Source organism: Stigmatopora argus, chromosome 9, assembly GCF_051989625.1.
Source record: "Stigmatopora argus isolate UIUO_Sarg chromosome 9, RoL_Sarg_1.0, whole genome shotgun sequence".
In the NCBI taxonomy this organism is placed as follows: domain Eukaryota; kingdom Metazoa; phylum Chordata; class Actinopteri; order Syngnathiformes; family Syngnathidae; genus Stigmatopora; species Stigmatopora argus.
Window position 1 is genome coordinate 16294204 of NC_135395.1, and position 26453 is coordinate 16320656.

Consider the following 26453-nt stretch of genomic DNA (forward strand, 5'->3'; position numbering starts at 1 on the left):
CAAAACTAAAAATGTAATTTGGATAAAGCTATTCGTTTTGGTTCAGTTTGCAAATAGTGAATTGGAAAACCTGATTTTCAATGACTCTGATCTACAAAGCGCTTTAAAATAATGACACACTTGCTTCACTATGTCATGACATAGTTGCATTTTTAGGTCGTGATTTATTATGTTTTAATCTTTATTAGTTTGTGTGGATGCTGATGAAGATATGAACAGCTGAGTTCTTCCTGCTGAAGTTTCTGACATCCTGAGCTTGTCACTGGGCACGGTCACATGCTCCTGAGTAACAGGATCCCTCCCCGCGCCAAGAGGTTAAGGGTCACACTTCCTGTTTCCTGTCTGTGCTAGGTCATCAGAGGGTCTTCATGTGAGGGTCAAAGACCTTCTCCGCCTTTTGTTTGCGGCAGGCACAGCAGAGTAGGGGCTCCTTTCTAGACCTGTCAGAGTGTTTGCACTCCCCTAACTTTTTTCATTGCCCCTCAAGGTCCTTAGCTTTTCATCTGAACAGCCCCCCCTTTGCCCCTCAGGTTGTGGCAGCTCTTGTCTGTGTGGGTTGGGGCTGGAGTAGGACAAAACAATTTGTCCCTGACATTTTTTTTGCTTGAGACTGGCTGCTCATAATTAACAGAGCTAAATAGTCACGTGTGAATATATGCCACACCTGTGTAGAGTTCGCATGTTCTCCCCGGGCCTGCGTGGGTTTCCTCCGGGTACTCTGGTTTCCTCCCACATTCCAAAAACGTGCATGGACATGCATAAATCTTTGGTGAATGCAATGCATGCAGTTCACATATTTGTTGAAAACAACATTTCTGTGCAAAGCAAAGAGAAAAGCAGTTACAAGCAGATACTATATTAAAAAAGTACAAACAAACATGAGGCAAGGGTGATCAGCACTATGTTTTTTCTCCTATGCATAAAAGCTGAGATGATTTTAAAGCAGATAATTACACGCAGGAGGCTCCACCCATCCATGACAGCAAATGGAAAAATGTTAACCAAACGCAGACCAAGCAGGAGGATGATTTCATCACTGCCTTACTAATCTCCCCTTCGTTCCTTTCTTCTTCCACCTAGTCCTACCTTTTTAAAAGTTCCTACACCTGCTCATTGCTTTCAGTGTAAATCACAATGTTGCCTGCAAACATCATGGTTTATGGGGACTCCAGTCTGACTTCATCTGTCATCGTAACCATAATTAAGGGCTTCATATCTGATCCCTAATAGAGTCACTTTTAAACTCCTCTATCACACTAAATTGATCTCAAACGTGTTTTATGATATTCTAACATATGTACTTTTTTGCAAGTACAGACTTTCAGATAGTCAAATATTCGCTTCTTTTCTGAGTAAAACATCCACGACTCATTCCCCCAACGTTTATATACAGAAAATAATAGGGGCAGGACTGTCACAAGATCATTTTCAACCACCTCTTTTACATGTAATTGTAGAATTTGGTTGTTAGTATTGTGGGTAAAGTCTTCTCAAGTATTTAATTTAAGTATGTATGGAGGAAAACTGCTTTGTTTGTCATTTCAAATGCACAATTCCAAGACCATTGAATTTAGTGGCAGACTGCATGGTAGACACAGGGAGAATGTATTTCCATTTTTTAAGAGATGGATCAATAACGGCGCTCACAATCGCTAAATTTGATGTGACATAAATTACACACACAATTGTTTCCATTTACCACAAAGACAAGTTGATCTTTTGTAGAAGTGATTGATATGGAAAGAATTTTCCCCAAAAGAATTACAATGTACTAAATGTACTAAAAATATGGAAAAGGAAATTAAGGCAGTAATACACTGTCATTTATTTACTGTACTTATCTTTTTGAGAGCATGTGCATAGATTTATTTCCATTTATTTCCTGTCATTTTTGGCATGGTTGCCAAGTGGTTGGGACGTCTGCTTCACAGTTATGAGATTGAGGGTTCAAGCCACGGTGGGTTCCGACCTGTGGAGTTTGTATGTTCTCCCCGTGCCTGCGTGGATTCTTTCTGGGTACTCTGGTCTCCTCTCACATCGAAAAACATTCATGCAGGGCTGAGTAACCACTCAATATTGTCCTTCAGTATGAGTGCTGGATTGTTAGTCACCTTGCGGCCCTCAATTGGCTGGCAACCAATTCATAGTTGGATGGGGAAGTCTCCAGCACCCCCGCAAAACGCAAAATGAATGAATTAATGAAGATCTAACATTATCACTGTATAACTATGCTTTTTAAAATTATCTACTGAGGTACAATTGTACGTGGTAATTACTGGCCCATCCCAAATATGCACCATCTGGGTTGGGAACCCCAACTCTATTATTTTATCCAACAGTGCGTCTGCCGGCTTTTTGCTAGGTGTGATCATGGGATCCTCATGTAGTGACCATCTGCTGGAAATGGACGATTTCTTAGAAACACATGACTCTGGGAACCACCGTGATACCGTGCAAAGGAGGCGAGCAGCAGACAAAATGAGATTGTTCGGGTAGTGTAATCTGATTTCGCATCCAGCAGCCTCAACCGGAATGGAACTTTTGAAAACGTTCAACCACACGCAGACAATCAGACACATTCACAGAAATGAGCAGTTGAACAGTTGAAAATTATTGTATTGTATTATACCAGATACTTTAAGTACAGGGCATGAAATTCTTGCCTTGAACTGAGCCGAGTCTGGTTTAAAAGAAACACACAAGAGATTTCAATATTCCAAAGGGTGGGATGGCTGGCAACAAATGATTTAATTCGATAGTCCTAAAGTATGTAAACTGCTCAGGAGTTTTTTTTTCCCCCAAAGATAATTGAAACAAGAAACAACCAGACTGCCAGTGAAATATAAAAATCCACTTTTCAGTCCAGCTAGAGAAATCTGGAAATCAAGTTGTGGGCTTAGTCACAAAGGTGGAGCGGGTCCGCGCCCAGTTTAACGACCGCAGAGTTGCTTTTCTTCTCTGTGTTTGTGTTACGACTGGAATTAACATCAGGAAATTAATCTTGTCTGCCTTAACTGTCTGACAGTCTGAGGCAGAGCGACCGTTGCGTGACATACTGAGCCGTGACCACGCTACGGGAGGACTCGGGTTGGGTTGGGTTGGGTTGGGTGGGGGCGAGCTGGTTTGTGGGGCTGTCAGAGAGAAGAATGAGAGAGAAGGAGCACAAGTTTGTTCCCCCTTTAGGTTCCACATTGAATAAAAGTTGAGTAATGGGCCACAAGCAGCAGGTGGGACTGCAGCCCTCTGCGCAGGAGCTTTCCATGAGTCACAGGATGGAAAGTGCCTGCTGTCATACTGCATGGACCTTTCTCTATTTGTCTGCGCAGTCAGAATTGAAGGCAGAAAATTACACTTTACAATAATACGAAAATGACAGTACCGTATTTTCCGGACTATAAGTCGCACCCTTTTCATTCTTTGGCTTGGCCTGCGACTTATGTCTTTTTTTTTTTTTACTTTGACCACCAACAGCTTGGTATGTTTTTTTAGGCTAGAGTTATCATAAAAATTGCTTATACCATACCTGTCAACCTCTGCCGATAACTGCCCTTATAAATGATTATGATTCCCCTTACAAACCCCCAAAAAACCTTACAAACACCGTACGACTCGTCATTTGTGTGCATTCTCAAGTGCAATTCATAGTCCGAAAAATACGGTACTATTATTATGCTAATCTAATGTTTTACCAATTTTATTAGGGTGCAGCCAGACCTTCTTTCCCAGCATGAATATAATCAGGAACATTGACCTCAATTTACAACTTTAAATCTATTATTTGCTAAATGAATTGACAATGCATTCATTTGATTTATTATTTATTTTTATATTTATTATTATATTGCAATTTTTGTGGTGATTTCCATAATTGTTACATGGCACAATAAGTCAATCAAGTCCCTACTGAAGGTCCAGGCACTAAAATCACTACCCACTACTTGTATTTGGGTTTTCTGGTATTGTACCTGTTATGTCTGTATCGATGCATTTTAAACATATGGCGGCCAGGTTCAAATTCCACAGACTATTTTCAAAAAGCTTTCCACTGGGATTTTGAAATCATATGTGTTTCTTTTCACTTGGGCAGTTTTACTCCTCTCTGTGACTTGGGTTTCTAATGGAGTGTCAACTTGCTGCACGCCCAATTGTACTGTCTGGCTGGCTTTTCAGTGACCATTGATGCCGTAAAATAGATGTGATTGAATATAGCAGAACCATGGATCTGTCATATGTCAGTCAGTGTACATATTAAACATGTCATGCTTGTCTGGAGTATAGCGGTTAGTGGGCCCAGGAGTTTACATGTTCTCCCTGTGTTTGAATGGATTTTCTCATAGTGCTTTTGCTTCCATCTACAATTTAAAAACATATTAGGGAAATTGGAAAGTCATAACATTGGTGTAAAATGGATGTTCATCTATATGTTGCACCAGGATTGGCAGGCAACCAGATGTTGAATATACAGATTAACATCTCGTTTGAATGGAAACTGAAACTTCTCTTTCTTTATTTTTTTACTTTCGGTGAAAAATCTTGAGGCTTCGAGCTCTTATAAGCAACTACGATATTGTAAAACAAATTGTACTTGGTGCTTAGGTGTATTGTTTTTTACTAGATTGTGCCAGTCGACCTAATGAAATGTCTGATGAGTTAGTAACGAGCAGTTTAAATGTTTATGTGCTGAGGTGTGTGTGTCTGCTGGCAGGTGGTAAGTTACACATTGCTATGTTTGCACAAACTCTGCTCCACATAGGGCCAGACTTATTTTGGGTGTTCTCATTTTTCATGTTTTTTTTTTCTTCTAAAATGCCATGAACCATTTCGTCATCAGGGTGCTTTTCTGGTCTTTGTTTGTCTTGGAAGTTAACCGATAACTGACTAATCGATCTTATACACATTTGTTTGTTTTCATTTTTATGGCCTGTTTTATGTGTAAAGGTATATATATATTTTTTGATAGCCTTTGGTAATCAACTACAATTTCAAGGGACCACTTTTTATTTAATTGCATGTGCATACAAATGGTTGCGTAAGGATGGTACATGGTCGATTGGTCGCAGATCTTTTGGTTGCAGATCTTTTGGTCGCCGATCTTTTGGTCGCCGGTCTTTTGGTCGCCCGGAAGGTTATTGATAATTACCATTTAAATCGTTGCTCAAATACCCTAAATACAAACTGCGAATGACTATTTAGTCATACTTAATGCCCTAGTAATTATTAGGCTAAAGAAAAGCTCCAAATTTCCCGGACTTTTATTGTTTTTTGTTGGAGAACTTGTTAAGACCCTGACTGACGTCACTTCTTAAAGGGACAACGCATGTACATACAAACTCTTCTACACTCACACGTCGGCTCAGTGAAACTGCTCATGGCCATTGTTGGCTTTTATTGATGCGTAGACCGTGTTGTTTTACCTTGTTTTGTCGCCGGTCTTTTGGTCGTCGGTCTTTTGGTCGCCGGTCTTTTGGTCGCCGGTCTTTTGGTCGCCCTTTGTCGCGGTCCGGGGGACCAAAAGACCGCGACCAAAAGACCGGCGACCAATCGACCGTACACGGTAAGGATACAGTCGTAAATAAAAATATTTTAAAAAATCAAGAATCATGACAACTTTTAAAATAGAGTCTCTGGATGTGTTTTCAGTTCTTTATCTTTAGGATATTTTGACCAACCAAGCATGTCATAACATGTATTCTGACACTTGTAAACTGTTTTATTAACTGCGTTTAAAAATGAGCAACTTTTCGTGAACAAAAATCGGTGGCAAAAATAGTCAACAAGTTCTCAGTTTGTTTACCTTTTTAGTCGGAAACAGGCAAATATAAAAATACTCACATTAAACTGTTTACAACTGTGAAAACATTGGCGTTCTAACACAATGACTATTTGTGACGGTGGTGTAATTATACAAGCTGGTCGAGTTCAACACAGTAAATTTCATTGAATCTCAATGAACAACCTGATTTATTAATGCTCCTTAATACTAATTTCTGATACTAGTCAATATATGTTAGTGCATTTAGAAATTTTGCCAAGTAGTTTTGCATTTTTAGCCCTCAGTTTTGAAATGAATTCAAATAACATGCTGCAAACCAAAGACTTGGAAGTATAAAAAGCAGCAGTCTCTAGAGAGAAACTCGGGATATGTTGACTCATTGATAGAAACCTTGCGAGCAGCAGATTCCGTCCGAGCCGAGTCATGAGCATCTTGTCCAGACGTGTCCTCTGCATTGAGAAGAAAATAACAGCAAGGAGACCCTTTTTCTCCCTACCACGTTCTATCTTCATTACTCAACTGCTGTCTGTCACCTGCACCAGCACTCATTCACTCTCTATATAAACACAAGATGATACATGTTTCTGTTCTGCATTTGGCCTTCTTCTTTTTCACGCGTCATTATGAATGAGAAAACTTCATCTGTGGGAGCGGGTTTATTTGTACCAGTACAGGTTCACGGTGGCTCTGTTGCAGCTGTTGAGTCCAGCAGTGACCCTGCATGGAGTTCATGTCTTGTGTGGGAGGCAATGACACCCTTGTGGTTTGACTTTCTGTCTGGGCTGGGCTGCATTAAGCACAATTCCACACAACTTGTTTTGCCTCTCTAAAGTGAGCATTTCCTTGGTGTGATTTGTGCTTGGGAGTGAAGAACCCACAGCCTGTTGGAGGCTCATACTTGTGTTAAATGTGTGCTGCCAGCATTTTGTGAAAAAAGAAGAAAAAAAATACAAGCCTTTACTCATTCATTCATCGTGTGTTTGCATATGTAAATAAATAGAATAAGATTTACTGTTTCATTCTTTTTTAGTTTTGTATTTAAAATATATATTCAAAAATGAATCAAATATTATTGAACTGACTAAATAAAAAAGGATATTTACTCTTTTTTCCTTATTTATTTTTAATTAAAAATGTATCACTAAATAAATAGTTTTAAAAATAATATTAACAGTATTATTTCCTTTGTGATTTTAATTTTAAAAAATGAGGATAAAAAAACACTACATTTTTAAATATATAGATATTTTTGGATAAATACAATAACTAACTATGTCGGCCAATGAGTTAACAGAAATCATTGACCATCAAAAGTAGTTATGTTTTTCCATCATCCATTTTGCTTTATGTTTTTGTTCTTTACCACAAAACTGCATTGTGAACCAACTTGACGTTTGTCCAGTTTGTGGTGAATCTGGAACTTCTGTTTAGATCATGGTTCAAAAAACCTTGTCACTTATGACAACAACCATACAATCTGACCGAACTGTGGAGAGACACCACAATGCCCTGACAGTAATGCGCAACGGCCCACGCCTTCATGGAAAAGGGCAGCGCATAGGACTATTGCCCACTTTGACCATTATAACGATTCTGCCCACTTCTTTTTATAATCCTAAAAAAAACAACCAAATTATCATCTGCTGTGCCTTTGTAGGTATTTATATCTTCTGTGATCTTGACGTTACTGTCATTTCCAAACATTGCAGTATTTCTGTGCATCTTGTACACATTTTGACATGTCAAGTCAGTGAGTATATTTTCAAATGGCAGTCTGAATGTTTGTGTTGAGGTGTCCATGCTCGCAGGTGATCAGTTACACGTGGCGGTGCTTACACAAACCCAACACTGAGGCACTGTTACGCTTGGTTTTGTCATAATGTTTTCTTTAAAAATGCTTTTCCCCTAAAATTCCCAGAAGCATTTCTTCATTGAGCTGCTTTTCAAGTGTTTGTTTGCCTTAGATGGGCTACAAGGCTCTCTCACAAAGTCCAAGGGGGTTGCTAAGGACTACGAGAAGGAATTTCTCCAAGTCAGTAAATCTATGGAGGACACTGGCCAAGGTGGACAAACAGAGTTCTCTCTTAAACAAGTCGGTTTAGTAGATTTAACTCTCGCTCATCATTGAGAGAATTTGTTCTCAAGTGACACCTCTTGTCTCCCCTATGTATCATCTATTCTGCCTGTGGTTGGCCGTTGGTTCATCCTAATGTGTATGCCGACTGCCTTTTAAAAATGTTCTGAAATAAATGGAAGTTTGTTTAAGCAAGTGTCAAGACATTGTACATTCCCTCTGTCTTAATTCTACGGTTTATATCTCTTGTAAAGCCCAGATTGACTCGTTTGTATGGACAAAAAGGGAACAGTCTGGTTTATCCTCCGATAGGCATAGTTTCATGATTAGAATTTTGTACGTCAGCTGTCTCTCCTTCTCGCTTAAACACTCACGCAAACACAAAGTCCAATGCCATCTGACCGGAGACACGGAACATATGAACTTAATTTTCTCCCCAAAACGCCTAAACAACCAGAACAACAACACAACTTGCATGCTGACGTATGTTAATAGGAAGGAACTCAATAAAAAGCATACAAGGCACAGCGGTTGAGATGAAAGGAGGACTCGCAATGAAGGGCGTTGGAATTTAGCACATCTGTTAGCTTGGCAGGGCTCTCAATCATGTGTGATGTGTCGAAGGTGGAAAGATGGTCAGAGAGTGACAGGTGAGGTCGTTGTTTCGCTCACTCACATGTTTTTCACCAGTAGGTACAAGAATGAACTTTTCCCCCCTCATTCCTCTGTTGGTAATGCATCATAAGTATGTTACCTCTTCCAACTGGAAACGTTTCACATGGGTTTAATAAAAAAAATGATACACTGCATTTGGTTTGTGCAATTCCATGTTGATTTCTGAGATTAGATTCCCACAGTGCTCGGTAAAACGCTTCCGTTATGTTTTGTGCAGCACATTTGAAGCTTCTGTAAAGTTCTTGGCCAACATTAAGGGTTAAGCTGCTTTTTAACCAAACGTGTGTTAGAATCTGGTAATAAATAAACAGATGTGGAGAATAAACATTGATAGCTCCTAGCCACAATTTATTTAATCGCAGAATACTCCATTTACAATACAAATTCATTACTGAACCACATGTCTGATTTTCACACACACATGTCCTTTCTGCATTGTATTGTACAAAAAAAATCTTTATTTAAGTTAACTATTTCTCTGGTAAAATGTAAACCCCAAAAAAAGGTTTTACAAAAAACACTAAAATAAAATTATATATATAATACTGGCAGTTGTGGTTGTCAGAATTGTACTGTTATAAAAATGGAGAAAACCACAAATGTCCTCACATGGTGACAACTGCTGTAAAAAGAAGTACATGGGTACATTTCAACTGATGGTCTTATTGTGGTGATGACATCACTGTGCTTCCTTTTTTATTCTTTCTCCTCTCCAACCAGTAATTGAGTCCATACTGACTGTCACTGTAGCAGTTAAGCGTACTGACTACTGAGCTAACAGTCCAGTCTAGTTTCAGCTGCCAGTACTTTTTTGTACTTTGTTGTTTTTAGGTTTGCTTAACCTTCGGGTGAGAAGGAATCTATCTTAAGGTACACACACCATGGATTGGTGATCAGCAAATTGGAGGGTTTTTGTCTGTCATGGTAGACCCAAAAGTGTGCCCAGTTGTCAGGGCAGTGGTATGATGAGTGCAGGGCAATGAGTTTTCTGAATGACAATGATTTTGATGTTTAGATGATTCTTCCAATATGAAATACATCCTAAATTAGCATGAATGCATTTGTCTGTCTTCAATGTTAATGCTTTACGACTTTCTGATTCTCTCACAGCTGCTGCGGCACGTAACGGTATCCGAAAAAAGGTGGCGGGCCCGGACGCGCACAGGTGGGGCGAAAGGGTGGAGCGACGAAGGAGAAGAGGGATTTCAGAGTGGCGACTGTGATGATGAGGACGAGTGCGCTGGCATGTCTGGCCTGGGACCACCACCACGACGAAAACGGTTACGCGTCTTTGCAGGTTAGATGCATGCATTCATTTATTACCCATTTGTCCATTGCATGGTAGCTAATGTGCTACAAAAGTAGTTAATATTAGGTACAATAACAGACTGTTCCTATCCAGTCATCATCTCAATTAAAGACATCTTTATTTGAATTTATGAGACAGTCTGTGAAAATATTTGTATCACAGGCTAATAAGTAGTTTCTCGTGGACCAAATTAGAGTTATTTGCTAAGTAAGACTGGTAAGCACACCACAAGGTTTCCATTGCAGTGAGTAGTCAAAATGAGCACAGACCAAATACACGCAGAGGTGTTTACATGACTACTGTACATCTTGACACCATGGTGACACTATGAGGCAGTAGACGTGAGACTTCCTCAGGTAGCTCCCTCAACTCAACCTCCTGACCTTCCCGCTGTCAGTTAAAACGGTCAGATGGGCTCCCCTCAGACCAAACAAAGAACAACTGAGGATACAAACTGCTCAGAGAAAAGAAACTAAACATAAGAAGAGGGAGAAAACTGCCGCGGCGCAGGAACAAGAGAGCTCAATATGCCGACACAAAGCCAGTGCAGCTGAGCAAACAAAGCCAAGGGAGTAGTCCTCCTATTGGGGATGTTGTGGCAGAGATTTGGGTTTTCTGGGCAGGGAGCTAGAATGAGAAGCAGAGGTTAACACTGGAATCCTGCAGGGCCATCACTTCCAGCAGGCTTGGCCGTGAGAGCCTAATGCCCTCACTTCTGGACTCTGCTGTCTCGCTTCTCTACAAATCAAACTGTCTCCTATTTCTTTACTAGCTGCTGAAGGTTGACACAGTGGGACATTAGGGCTCTTTTGTATAAATAAGCAAAGCTCCATTTTCTTATATCAGTTGGTGAGTTTGCAGATTAAGAGCAGTACATAGTACACTTAGCAATAAGGCCAAATTTGAGAATTTTCCCTTCTTCCGAGCAACAAGTCCCTTAAAACTGTGGTCTACATTTTGTTAAGACTGCACAAAAAAGTCTTGGCCATGTATAGTTGGCTAATCACAAATCCACATTGTGTTAGGACAAAATCTATTTGAGCCATGCTGTAGACTCAGTGATTGTAATGTGAAACTCATCAATTGCTTGGAAGCAACCCAAACATGTTTCACAGGTCATTTATTTTCCAAACCGCTTATCCTCACAAGCGTTGTGGGGGGTGCTGGAGCCTTTCACAGCTAACTATAGGCACCAGGTGGGGGACTCACTAAATTGGTAGCCAGCCAATCGCAGGGAACAAGGAGACAGACAACTATACATGCGACAACCTTCACACTCATGCCGAGGGGCAATTTAGACTGTTCAATCAGCCTATCAAGTGGGAATATGGGAGGAATCCGGAGTAACTGGAGAAAACCCACTCAAGCTCAGGAAAAACATGCAACCTCCACACAGTGAGAACTCACCTGGTATCGAAACCTCGATACCAGAATTGCGGGGCTAATGGGGTAACCACTCTTCAAATGGGGTAACCACTCGTCCAATGGGCCGCCTTCATTCAACACAATCTACAAATTTACACTCACAGTATAGTTAGCCAAGCTTCACATTTCAATCAATCAATTTCATGACTCAACTAATTTGAGGGAAAATCCATTTTGTTTGTAGAGAAAATGTGTGTTGTTTGCTGTATGTATCCTCATGAGTACACAAGATGATCTTAAAAATTGGGTACATTTACCCAGCTTTAGATTTTGTCACAGTTCTGGGACTGTCCTCAGGCTTTAACAAACCCATTTGCATTCAAAGCCAGAAATGTTTGCAGACCTTGACGGGTTCCTTCTCATTGGCAGACACAAAGATAGCGGCTGATAGTCTGTAATGACCCTTCAAAACGCTGACCTTGTATGGCCTCTCAGCCTGTTTTGGTCAAATACAGGTCTTGGGGATTGGAGTGCAAAGGTCAACCTGCAGAGCATGAGGCCTAATGGGCTAGTTGTCTGAGCTGCGGGGCTCTTAGATGGACGAGGCAGATCTGCTTTCACAAAGACAGCAAGGCAGTGCCGATACTGCACATCACACAAGCAAACAGCACACGGAAAGGGGACAGAAGGCAAAACAATAAGGTGGCGAAAGAACCAACGTGGGGTTGAGATGCCCACACAGCTCGGCTGTCAACCTCCAAACATGCAGGAGGATGTTCCCAAACGTGGGGAATGATTGATCTGTCCTCACTCGCTCTCAACAGATTCCATAACTGACTGATTACCTTTCCAACACACAGGCACACACACACACCCGTGCCCTTCTGACCAATCATTCCTCTGGCCTAACATTCCCCAGAACATTCCAGGCCAAGAGAGCTATTCCAGGATAGGGACAACCCCCACAGGCCGCCCTGCCCCCCGTCTCGCCACTAAGAGCCAAGCACAAATCATTCTTTACGGTGACCTCTGATGATGTGTCATTCCCTGCTGTGATTTGTGCTGCAGAACTGTTAAACCGCTTGACGCAGCAGTTTTTTTTTTTACAGTTTAAATCATCTGTGGTGAGCATCTCTGTCTCACAGTTGAGTTGAGTCTCCGTTTGGACATCTTTATGTGGAATTTGCATGGTCCCCCTGTAATTGATTGGCGGCCATTCAAGGGTGTACCACGTCTCTCGCTGAAAGTCAACTTTGAGAGACTCCAATGAAATTGGTGATGTAAACAGTGTTACAAATAATTCATTCATTCATCTTCCATACCGCGCATCCTCGAAACGATTACGGGTGTTGCTGCAGCCTAACCCAGCTGACTTCAGGCGAAAGGCAGACTACACCCTAGACAGGACACAAAGAACAACAAACGACCATCTGCAAAACGCTTACAAATTTCCTTTATTTTTTTCCTAGAAGTATAGCAGGTTACAACTTTGTGCTGATAAGTTGAGTTCCAATGTCACAATTATGCCAAATTTAGATGCACTTGTCTTGTAAGCAGGTTGGCTTTCAAAGATTATTGCAAACAATGAACTGATTTTAAACTTCACCTAAGTCACAGACATTTGAATTTCACCTTAAAAGAAAAAAATGTTTTTGACAGCTCTGTAGTAGTATAACTATCTTCTGTTTACTTTAAAACTCCTGTAAGACTTTATTCCCTTTTTTCTTTTAATTTAACTGTGGGCGGCACGGTGAAGAAGTAGTGAGCACTTCCGCCTCACAGTTCTGCGATCGACGGATCAATCCCCCTATGGGGGCCGACCTTGAAATTGCAAATCGGATTGGACGTCAATCGCCACCAATGGCAGTGAAACATGATCACTCAATGCCAGCTAATGCAGTTGAAATGGAGCTGATGTCTATAACTGCCAATGGCATTGAATGAGTTAATAATGGTCTAATGTCAATAAGCGAAAAAAGTCAGAGTACCAACTCTTGTGCGTTTTTTTATTTTGTTTTGTTTTTGCCCGGCTTGACGTGTGCTGTAACTCAACTTGCTCAGCAGGAGCTGCTTGAATAGACCTCTTGTAATAACCTTCCACTCATATGCCTGGTTGCTTTAAGTACCCCAAAGGAAAGCTTTTCCTCTGGAAGCCGGGGACCATTTTATTAACACTGCAGGTTAGCAAAATACAACGTGGAAATATTGCCACGATGTCAAACACATGACTGACAATGGGAGTCTCAAATTCTCACTCGCTATTGATGCCGGTCTTTGTGTGATAGGAAGAGGAAGGCGGTGAAAGAATGCAGTGGATGAGTAGAATGAGACAAAAAAAAACACCTTTTATAACTGTAGATTGATACACTGGGAAATATAAACATTATGTACCCTGGATGTGGGTCGAATTAACACTCGTACATGCGACCACAACGAGAACCTGGCATGTAAATAGGCTGCAGCTGTGACCCTTGACCTTCAGCACCTGATAGGTGAGTCACATGGCGCCGCTCTTCCACAGTAGTGTTTACCACATGTTTTCATCAAAGCAGCCCTAATCCAGACATTGTTGGTATTAGCGTTGGTGGCTCAGGATGAATCCACTACATTTGCAGCGTGTTAATGCTTTAACTTCCATTGGGTTGCCTAGAGCTGATTCATGTGAGATGTTTTTTCTGCATGTGGTGGCCACGCACGGACCACGTGGAAGAGGTTCGCGTGAGACAGGAGGCGACGTGTCAGACAGTGTTTTTTTCCTGGAGTGTTTAAATAGAGACAAGGTCACGCTGTCATCTTAAAAAAATGGGGAAAAAAACTAACTGTACAGGGATTGTTTCAAACGGCACATTTTGTGTTGACTTTTTAATTACTTGGATGCAAATAGTAGAGTATCCGGAGTGACTATGTAGCAATCAACTATAAATTAAGGGAAAGAAAATGTAACTTCTGGAATGACTTGTTGACATTTCTCATGATGTCATGTACAATGGTGGCCTATGAAAGCATGTATACAGATTTTCCCAGACCACCAAAAATCTGATGACAGGAAAGCAATAATGTCACTTGAATAATACTTAGATTGAATTATGCTCCCAAAATTACAATGTGACCCTTAAGAAATGGTTAGCTGGGGTTTTGCCCCCCTATAAAGTTAGGTGGTCATTCCACTGGTGGCTGGCCACTACACTGACTCATCTACTGTAGATTTTAATAATGCTTTCAGATTAGTATCTGCACATTAGTAGAAAAAAAATCTAAATATGAATAACTATAATTCTATATTTATGTTTAGTGTTTTTCGGAGGCAGAAGCTACAAAGTCACGTAGCAAGGTTATTTGTAACATTAAATATAACCACCGAGATCAGATGAAGAGATGTGCTTGATAAATTGTTCTATTGTATTATATTTCGGGTATTTTCTACTGACCAGTTTACCACAAAATGTATGTCCTGAAATAATGGTGTTTAGTTTTTGGTCTTGAGATTTCAGTTTGGCCACCACAGTCAAAAATTTCTGTAAGCGCCACTGCTGGATTATATGATGTTATGGCCGGCCGGGGTGGGCAAACTATTGCACAAAGGGCCGCGGTGGGTGCAAGTTTTCATTCCAAACCATAGAGATGGCACCTTTTCACCAATCTGGTGTTCTTCAAGTGCAATCAGTGGATTGCAGTTAGGTTGTTCTTGTTTTCTGCAGAAATCACATTGGGTAAACTGTCTGTGCTGGGTCGGTTGGAACAAAAATCTGTGGCCCTCGAGGGTCGGTTTCCCCACCCCTGTGTTCTGGGATGTCTTATTTTTTGAAGTTGAGGGTTGAGGTTTGAAAAGATGGAACATTGTTGTGTATTTTGTGTTTATAATTAGCGACTAATTTGCAAAGTAAAATTACAAGTTGATGGATTCTAAACACATGGGAAGCCGTCTCAAGTCACCAACTGCCATTGGCAGCAACAGATCCATTTTGACTGGGAGTCAATTTGGATTGGATGCCTGTCTCCGAAAATGGCAGTGAAAAATGACCAATCGTGATCAATGCTAGCCATCCTCCTTAAATGGATTTTACATCCATCACTGTCAAGGGGAGTGAATGAGCTAATGTGTCTGCTAATGTTTGGAACTTCCATGCCATTGCAAACTCATAACCAACCTCTGTGTCGTCAGCGAATCCCACTCCTTCCACACCTTCTCCACGCCCGGCAAAAAAAGATGACGTTTGCCACCATCTGTGTAAATAGGCTTGGCTAGCTGCGAGGGTGCGCTCTGGTTCTTACTGGATCTAGTGTGTCCCTGACTATGTGTGGACTAGTGTGTGCGAGTGTTTTGAAAGGCGATGGGAGAAAAGCGTGGAAAGGAACAGAGGGAGGAAGTTAGCCTCTTATTGGACCCTCATTGGTCTTCTGCCATGCCGCCTTCTCAACTGATTCCAGGGATAAAACCTTTAAAGATTAGTCAAAGGCAGGAAGAGGAGCCCTGGTTTTAATTTCTGTGGAAACAAGCATGCAGATATCTGCCTGGATTCTCATCATTTTCATGAAGGGGGCCCACCAGCGCTTGATTCGTTTTGTAGGCTTTATGCATTTTTCTGTGTTTGTGTGTGCCTTTCGGAAAAGCGTTTGTTTGCTCAAGAGCTTTATTTACATTCACAGGCACTTTTGGACGCACTAAATTGATTCCAGGCCCGTTCCTGGGTTGTGTCCATCAGCTCAGCCACAGTCCACAAACACTCTGCACACAGCGGGTCCATTCTCGAAGCACACTACTCCCTTACTTGCTGCCACATTTACACACTGCAGCCATTTTCTAGGACTCTCCAACGGAACGTGTTGAAGGCTCGGCTCATTTGCATTTTACACGTTAACCTTCAACTCTCCCAAGCAGCTCCTGAATTCTCCCTCTACGCACATAGTCGAGGCGGGCCTCATTCCTGAATGTAATTCAACAATGCAATGAGCAGTTCTGGACACATGCTGTCGATAGACTGGGAGCTGCTGCATGAAACCACAAGCTGACCGCTGTGGAACCAGCTCCAAATTGTCAGTGAAAGCATCAACTGGAGCTCAGGATATATGGTCAGAGTGTGTCCCTTTTTGCAGTAGTTCTAGTCTTTCATCCAGAAGGAATGCAAAGACAAGGCTTTGTGCTTGTTGGCAGGTCTAAAACATGTGTTAAAAATCTTGTCTGATGCCAGCCTCACTCATTATTGAATGATAATGATAGCACTAGGAGAATGTGTTCCCGAGAGGCTCTTTGGGGGAAAAGTTGATCCACTACAGTAGTCCCAAAGGCGTGAAAGTCAAGGCCGACCGACCTACCACCTCATTCTGTGTGGCATGCAAAAGAAACTCTTCTGCATTGACTTTATGTTTCTTGGTAAAATAAAATGGAAAAACAATTACTCTAGTCCAAGGGCGTCAGACTCAGGTTGGTTCGTGGGCGCATTAACGTCAACTCGGTTTCATGTGGGCCGGACTATTTTAGATATAATATTTAGATTTTTTTTTTATATAAATGGATTAAAAGAACTGGATTAAAATCCCTGAATATTCATTTTTTATAGATCTAAAACAATGTTTATTTTAGCTTTTATATCTATTTCTAGATTTTACAAAATGATTTTTGAACTAAAAACACAGAAAAAAATGGATTAAAAAATGACAATTATTGATTTAAAAGGGGGAAAATCAGGAAATTTAATATACATGTATACTCTTCATTTTAATTTGATCCTAAAACAGAAAGTCGGCACTCATGATTTACTTTCTCGGGCTGTACAAAATGATTCGGCGGGCCAGATTTGGCCCCTGGGCCGCCACTTTGACACCTGTGCTCTAGTCTATAATAAAAGATCAAGCACTCCAGAAATCAGATAATAAGATGTCTTTTTCCTTTTATCTAAAATAATTAAAATAAATATTTCCCCTTATTTGTTTTTATTTCTAAAAAGTGTGAATAAATGTTGAAAACAAAACTTGGTGGCTAACTTATCTCCATAATTCTGCTAAAATAGATTTTTGATGTACAGATAGATTAACACTCTATAGGGAATGTGAGTATTTTTGTAATAAAAAACAAACAAACCAAAAAAAATCATGAATACCAGGCATACACATTTTGGGTCATGTAGGCCACAATATTTACATTTTGGCGACCAGTCTAGGGTGTAATCCGCCTTTTGCCCGAAGTCAGCCCTGACAAGTATAAACTGTGTTGAAAATGTGTGAATGAATAATATTTAGAAAAAAAATCAAAAAGACTATATTTACTCTTTTCCCTATTTTTTTCAATAAAATAATGCACCTAAAAATTCAAATTAAAACATGAGACTAATTGCTTTTATGAGGCTAAAAAAAGGTTTCAATTTGAGGTCAATAATGTCTCTAAATAATTCATTGACTATCAAAATAATTCTCAGTTCATTCATTCATTTTCAACACTGCTTTCCTTGACAGGGGTGCTGGAGCCTATGCCAACTGAATTCGGGTGAAAGGCAGACTATTCACGAGACTGGTCGCCAGTCAGTTATAGGGCACATAGCGACAGAAAACCATTCTCACTTACAACCATGCCGCCACCGATTGGCAATCGACCCCACGCTTCCCGCAACAAAGTCGGGTGAAAAAAACCACTGCACCATCGGGTGTCCTCAATTATTTTGATAATCAATTAATCATTGCAGTCCACAAGAAACCATAAGAACGATGTAGCCTGCGACAAAGATGACGATGATACCCCTTGCACTAGTCCTTTTCTCGTACTTCCTGTGTTTCGAAACAAAATAAAAGGCTTCCAGTCTACCTCTGACATTTTGGCAGCACCAAACTCAGAAGTGCAAAAGGTTACAGGCCTTTCTGTGAGCACAAGAGCTCCCCACCCTGAATGAGCCCCTTTCCATGCCTTAAGCACAGAATCGAGTCTTTGTATGTTTGACTTGTACTTTTTACCTCACTTGCTTGCTCACACACTTTCCAGCCTCACAGTCCTACAAGGAATTTTCATTTGAAATTTACGTCCCTGTTTCCCATTTTAAATTCTCCTAAAACTCCTGCACTTTTGAATCTCTGCAACTCATACCTGTCAACCTCTGCCGATAACTGCCCTTATAAATGATTATTGATTCCCCTTACAAACCCCCAAAAACCTTACAAACACCGTACTCGTACGGTGTTTGTAAGGTTTTTTGGGGGTTTGTAAGGGGAATCAATAATCATTTATAAGGGCAGTTATCGGCAGAGGTTGACAGGTATGACAACTGTTTTATCTTTTATATAAAGACAATAAATTTGTCAGGGTGCAAAGTGCACCGAGAGGTCAATTTTGAATAACTCCATATCCCACATAAACCAACTCCCTAGTGTTGACTTGCATTTGTCTACCATTTCGAAACTTCTCATCAAATCTTTTCCAAGCGCCATTATCCATTCTATATCATCAGCATTTACGGTAATCCTCCGGTTGTTCTTATTCCGTCACATAATAACACACTGTTTTAAAGGCTGGGAGGCCAGAGTCATTCAGAGCGCAGTGCAGTCCCATCTGCCCGAGGCACGGCCTCCTCAGCGCGTCCCGTTTGTATTGGCCCGACATTCCCAGTCCCTCTCATCACCCCTGTGGTCAGCCTGTGGGCGTGGAGGCAGACGGTCACATTCCACGGTCCGAAGCATCCTGCACGGCGCCCTCATTTGCTTCTCAGCTCTCGTTCAGCAATGTCATGGGACAAATTACTCTGGTCAAGTCACAGACGTAATATAATTTGACCACAACAAGCCAGTAATCAGTCACCCCAGACCATGAACTTACCTAAACATATACTGTACACAAGCGTTATCACATAGCAATACGAAATTCAAAACAATGATGTACATTGATGAGTTTGCGGTAGCAAAGGCCAAACGATTCTACATTGAAAGAGAAAGAAAGGGAGGGAGACTTAACTTTGTTTTTTACGGGTGTAACATTCACTTCATTTTTTGGGACATGAGAGAATTGCTAAATATTTGCTTTACCTCAGACTCTTTAATATCTTCTAAGATGGTGATTCTGGTTGAGAAGCTAGATCAAATTTGACCCTCTTTGCCGTGTTATGTGCACACAGCGTCTGCCAATGGAACAGCAATCTAAACCATCTCTCCAATTTCATAAGAAGCACCTGTGTTTGGAGACTTAACATTCCACATACTTATCTTACCAAAAAAAGCCTTTGTGCGTAGTGCACATGTACTGCATAAACTGTACTGAACCATGAAGGTACACATTCACTCGAAAGCTTATAACAATCATGTCATCTGGCAATGTTCACCCTCACTAAAAGAAATTAAGATGTACTCAGGAAATAATTGGAAGTCGTGAATTACTCGGAACTAAATTTGGAATTTGATCAACACGTCCAGAAAAATATATTTATGGTATGAAGTTGCACATAAAACAGTGGTGTACTTTATAGGACAGGGGTGTCAGACTCGGGTTGGTTCGCGGGCCGCGTTAACGTCAACTCGATTTCATGTGGGCTGGACCATTTTAGATAAACATAGATAGACTTTTTATAAATGGATTAAAAGAACTGGATTAAAATTCCTGAATATTCAGTTTTTTTATAGATCTAAAACAATGTTTCTTTTAGCTTTTTTATATATTTTTAGATTTTACAAAATGATTTTTGAACTAAAAACTGAAAAAAATGATTAAAAAATTACAATTTTGATTTAAAAGGGGGGAAATCAGGAAATTTAATATACATCTATACTCTTCACTTTAATTTGATCCTAAAACAGAAAGTCGGCACTCATGATTTACTTTCCCGGGCCACACAAAATGATGCGGCGGGCCAGATTTGCCCCCCGGGCCGCCACTTTGACACATGTGTTATAGGGCCTCCGTTTGGTAAGCAGCGGATGATTAAATTTAGGTGTCTGCTTTTTCATTGGAGTATTAAAAGACAGGGAGAATTAGATGAGTCGGGTCAAGCAATATGGCCATAAAATAAAATCTCGAATTATTTTCCTTGAAAATTAGATTTTTTTCAGAGTTCATTCATTTTCCAAACTCTTTATCCTCACAAGGGTCGTGGGGGGCACTGGAGCCTATCCCAGCTAACTATGGGCACCAGGTGGGGGACACCCAGAATTAGTGGCCAGCCAGTCGCAGGGCAAAAGGAGACAGAAAACCACACTCACATGCCCACACTCATACCTAGGGGCAATTTGGAGTGTTTAACCAGCCTACAATGCATGATATGGGGATTTTAGAGGAAACCGGAGGATGAAGCCGCTAACCACTCAACCACAGGGCCGCTCCTTGACTTCTTCAAATTGTCATTAATTTGGACACATTTCACGCATTTCTATCAATTATTCCCATTTTAGATACATCTGTCGTATTTCTTTTTAGAAAACAGTTTTAAGCAGCACTTTGTCCTGACTTTGCTCTTGCATTTATGTTGAATAAAGCAACAAAGCAATTATATCATTTAGCTATGCAGGATGGAAAAAAAGACTCCCATTGGTGAATACTACTTTCAGAAGCGAAATTAGCTTTTTTTACTGTTAATTATATATGTTTAAACATTTTAATATCAACTCTCACAATTGCAGGGCACCGTGAGATGAACAACCATTTCTTCAGATGACTTAGAGCCATGTTGAGTAATGTTCACTTGACTCAAGACTATTTTCATACCACTGTTCAACTTACTTTTACGTATATTTATGACAAATATGACCCCATGATTTTTTTCATTGACATTATTCAAAAGTCAACTTCCATTCAGATTTAGGCAATAGAAATTGTAGCTTTTCTGAAGTTCTTAGACATTACTTGTATCCAAAAAGCTTCAGGCACTGTCAAAAAAAAAAGTCCAGACTCCCATCCCCTTTAGCCCAATTTCCTTTTGCACAGACAGCCCACAGCACGAATCCACTTCCATACATGCATGTATATGCAGCCACAGTGGCCACTCTTTGACCCACTCCCGGGACCCAAACAAACATCCGTTCACCCCTAAAGACCGCAATTCCCTGGCCTGTCCTCCTCCTGGGGACTGGTGGTTAAAGACAACAAAAAGTGGGAGCTTAAATGCATCAGCAGCGTCTGTTGACTTGCATGTGAAGTGCCTGCCCGAATCATTCACAGAGCGTCACCAATCAATGCGTGAGCTGCTGACCTCCCTCCTGGCTTGTAACTCGAGCTCATATAGCTACAATAAAACTAGCAGGGTTACATTAGCAAGGTGGTGCCCTTGGTGGCGTTATTGTCTTGGAATGGAAGGTTAAAATGGTTGTTTAATGAGGGGGACTATTGTGCAGCGAAAGCCTCGAGAGCCCACATTTTTTGCACTAATAACACAGTAAATTAAAGCTCGACTTCAACTCTGTTTGTATCCCTAATGTTAGTGCATGTCCACTATTCTGATTTGTGCCTCAAAGCATTGGACAGGTGGACGAAACAAAAGTGTCCTCAGTGTTTGTGTCTTCATAGTCTGTGGCCCTCACTCTTTCTATACTTACACAAGCGAGCACAGGTGTCGATCTCTAATGATACCAGGTTATTATTAGAGCCAACTCTGTGCTGGACCGTAAAGGATTTCAGTTTTCATAGTGTTCTGTCCCCATGGAGTTGTTTTTAAGGCTTTCAGAACAAGGCCTCTCTGTTAGTCGTGCTTACGTATGTCTTCAGACTAGCAGGAAGACGGAGGTCCTTTTTATTTTTTAAATACAAGATTGAGACTGTTGGGCTACTCAATTATAATGTCTTCTCCCGTTGCGCTTTTTCTTAAAAGCACTCCTTAACAGCTAAAGTCCAACAAACACACTTGTTCGCATGCTCCTTTTTCGCTGGCTGTATCAAATTGCACCTTGAACTTAATTGGCTTGGTATTACGGTGCACTGCTGTCGACGGTGACAAATTGTTCTTTCAGAGCTTCTCTGAATGCTTGCCCGTTGCCATGTCATGAGGGATTGTGGGTAGCACACAGGAGGAGAAAAAAAGTTTATTGTCCCTCTGGCCCAAGATCAAATGTTGTCGTAATTGCCGCAAAGAAATTCACAGATGGGGCAGTTTTGAACTTTATTTGTGGCTTTTCTCTGTTTAAGATAGCGGTTAAGGAGGGCATTTTAAACCTGTTGACTGTTGCCTAACTGCTTTTTTACTGTGCTGGGAGATATACGTATGTATAATCAATATATACTATGCATGATATATCCTTTTCCCTTCCATCATCAATCTGAATAAGCTGTATTCAACAGAGTGACGAGTCTATGTGCTTTTACCAGCAAATCAATGTTGTGAAAAATCAACACACAAACATATGGTGCATAAAAAAGTCAATTAACTGGCTGCCAATGATGCCGAGGAAAAGAAAGAGGCAACACAAGAATAGAATTTGTTTCCATCCCATTGACATGATTTAATTAAAGTGAACAAATATGAAAAATACATCATATGAATCACATGTGTCAAAGTGGCGGCCCGGGGGCCAAATCTGGCCCGCCGCATCATTTTGTGTGGCCCGGGAAAGTAAATCATGAGTGCTGACTTTCTGTTTAAGGATCAAATTAAAATGAAGAGTCTAGATGTATATTAAATTTCCTGATTTTCCCCCTTTTAAATCAATAATTGTAATTTTTTTAATCATTTTTTCTGTGTTTTTAGTCCAAAAATAATTTTGTAAAATCTAAAAATATATTTAAAAAAAGCTAAAATAAACATTGTTTTAGATCTATAAAAAACTGAATATTCAGGGCTTTTAATCCAGTTCTTTAGTCCATTTATATAAAAAAAAATCTAAATATTATATCTAAAATGGTCTGGCCCACATGAAACCGAGTTGACGTTAACGCGGCCCGCGAACCAACCCGAGTCTGACACCCCTGATATAAATGATGTAAAACATACTAAATCGTGGCTTCTTTTCTCATGATATGAAATGACCCATAACATAAGAGATTTTTTTTTCCATATCACCCAGCACTAACAGAGTTTGGAACTTTGTATTATATTGCCTGAGCACGAGTGTGTTAGTGTCTATGTGTGTGTGTACGTGTGCATCATTTGGCACTATCTCATTGTCAGGATACCGAAGCGCAGTGCACATTATTACTGATATCCTACCGCCCTCTCATAACTCAGGCTGCTTATTACAGTCCCCCTCACAGCTTTTCGCCAGACAAAGCATAGTTGACAGTGTTTCTTTCTCCCACACCCTCCCACACTCTTGCGCACACACACACACACGCAAACACACACAGACATTTACATAGATGCACGCAGGACGGGAGGCTTCTGCTCAGTGTCAGTAGGAGCACAGCTGTGGATGCGGAGCGATGAAGCAGCTGTGACTAAGAACTCAGCAGCAGGTGACTAAATCTCTGCAGCATGCACAACAGATGGGATAGGAGAAGTGTGATACAGGAGCTGTGGCCTAATGTATGATTATAGCAGATATAAATCATATTTTAAATACAGCTTGCCCTTACTCTAATTACTGTTTACAGCTCCTCCCAACACTGTGGAGTTCTAACATCACGGCACTTGTAACACAGTGTGAATTGCCTGAATCCTACTAGAAGTAATTACTGTCTGATCATTATACCGTTCAACCATTTTTAACACCACTTATCCCATTCAGGGTAGCAGCGAGTTGGAGCATATCCCAACCAACTTCAGACTTAAGGCAGTCTATACTCTGAACTGGTCGCCAGCAAGTCGCAGGGGACGTAGAGATCAACAAACATTCGCATATCACTAAGTGGGATCTGAACCTACCGGTGCCAAAGTCAGGAAAATGCACAACACTACTTTATTTATGTGGGGGGAAAATGAGGATGGAGATTTGTATTAAATTGGTAGTGATTTTGAGTGGTATTGAGTTTTATAAAGAAGTTATTGTGTATGCTATTGTTATGTGAATAACTGTTATCAGGTTAACAAAAGCCAGTGGCGGTCCGTGCATTTTCTCGTAGCGCCTTCAACGGGTAAAATCCACTTCCTAGCAGCATTTAGTGATTATATACAAACACCGGAGCTTAAATACAAACACGAGCTTTTCAGATATCAGAACTGGGCCCACAATTGAAATATTATTTAGGAATATAGCCATATTTTACTCACCAAATTTTTTTTTAACTGTACATAATATCCATCCTCCTTTCTTTCTTCCTTCTTTTCTATCGCCATCGACGCGAATGCTGAAAGTCGAGCCTGATACCCCCTAAAATATGATTTCTGGTCTAGTGCAATTTGTTTTTAACCCTCTTTAATGTGCATTTTTCTTTACTGGTGCAATTACTCAGGTGCAATTTACAGTTCACAAAATACAGTAGCTACTAAATACTGTTAAGAATTTTAAAAATGTGTCTGGTCTCCTGTTTTCTCCTCCTGTTTCAATCACACTTTTGAAAGCACCACAGGCGCTGTCTGTAATTGTCTGAAATTTAGGTTCTTTTCTAAGTGGTGTTTGCTGCCTCTCAATTATGTTGCATGGTTTGTTTTGCCTAGTACAAATTTAAATATGGGTAACAAAACAACTATTGGTTACATGGCCCTCAAGTCAGACAGTTCTTGAATTTATGTAAAGAGATATCATTTAACAATTCTGAAGCTTGAACTGAGGCAACTGTTTATGGTTTCCATCTTACCACTTAAATTCACAATTCAACACTTAGAGTGAGATATCTTTTGCGATGAAACTTGTGTTTACAATTACACGTCTGGGTTTTTTTGGTACATTCTCTGAGTGTAAGTAACATTGTTGTTACAGCTGGGCAAGACATCATACAAAACACAGACAGACATACCACACGTGTTTATCAGTTTTGCGACAATGTTGGGTTTAAACGTCTTCATGCTTCTCATGTGGTGTTTGATTCTTTCATCTGCTTACCACTCAGACCTCGCGGATAACCTGGCAATGGATGACTTCACCTTCCAGGAGCAGCTTTTGACCCCTCGGTTGGCAACAGCAGGGGCTGGAGACGTTCTTTCTCCCGGGACTTCGCCACATACTGTTTACCCGGTTTGGACCGTCCCACTGTGTGTCACTCTATATTTCTTTCTTCTGTGGGAGCACTGACCGTCTGCCACGTGCACTCCATTGCGCACATTGCCAGCTCTGCAGGACAAGAAAAACTTTCAAACTTCAAACATTGTTCTGGAGAAAACGTAACAATGCATAAGCATCAGAAGTTCTCTTCAAATTTGGTTTTTTTTCAAGCCCGTCTGATTAAACATGAGCTAATATAAAATGCAACATAATAAACCCGTCCTCTTTGCTCCACTCTAATATGAAGTCGTAGCTATCCTTTATTACAGAGCTCATGCTTATCTGCATTGAATTACTGCCTTGCAAACGTAAGATGTCACCCATAGAAGCGAATAACCCTTTTCTTTGAGAGGTAAAATCTCACTCATAAAATGACTCACTATTATCAAATGCCTCAAAAATGTATTTTTTATTTCTCAGAAATCTTCAGAGACAGCCACAAATGTTCAGGTTGGTTCCTTTTACCTTTTGCTTCTGAGTAAATGTACCGTGTTTCTCTTTGTTGAGCGCATCTTTATAACATTTTTTTTGCAATATTAGTCCACAGGGTGGACAGTAAAAAAAGATGATGAAAAAGCATAACACATTTTCCATAGCAGTTTTAATACAGAATTGTATGTAAATATTTTTTGTGTACTTTATGTGAACATTAATTACGTTTACTTAGCACAAAGTGCAAAAATTGTGGGTTTTTTTAATGACAGTGTGTTTAGCTGCAGTTTTTGATGTGTCTAGCAGGTTCTTGAAAGCATGTACCCATTTAGTTTTGCTGAAATTCTGCACATTTATGACGATGTAAATAAGGATGACCACTTAAAATAATCCTGTTGTTTATAAAATAGACAACTTGTGAATTTGATAGTACATTTTGAAGACATTTGAATGAACAAGTGTAAAATGTCCATTCTGAAAGATTTTTTTTTCAAAAAGGAAGAGCATACACAGGCATTAGAATAGATTAGATTAAACTTTATTCATCCCGTACTCGGGAAATTCATATATATTGTGCACATACTGTATGCTTTTAGCGCTGATTCAAACCAGATCATCAATTTGCCTTTTGTTAATGTTTTGATGAGCTTTTACATTGTATGTAAATTACTGTGATGATAAATATCAAAAGGTCAAATTTACATTTAACTGATTTTGAATTATGGTGTTTTTTTATACTAATTTATCCTCTTACACACAATTCAGCGCTCAATACAGGATCTACAGTTCAG

General features: G+C 40.3%; 1 protein-coding gene across 1 annotated transcript in view; it reads left to right on the top strand.

Annotated features, from left to right (window-relative positions):
* LOC144082433 (glypican-3-like) overlaps positions 1–25339 on the top strand; it is a 92022-nt gene extending 66683 nt beyond the window's left edge. Inside the window, exons 7-8 of the mRNA XM_077609599.1 lie at positions 9633–9819; positions 25079–25339. Coding sequence (XP_077465725.1) covers positions 9633–9819; positions 25079–25260 — 369 coding nt within the window. The 3' untranslated portion in view covers positions 25261–25339. The remainder of the gene's footprint in view (positions 1–9632; positions 9820–25078) is intronic.
* The last annotated feature ends 1114 nt before the right edge of the window (positions 25340–26453 follow it).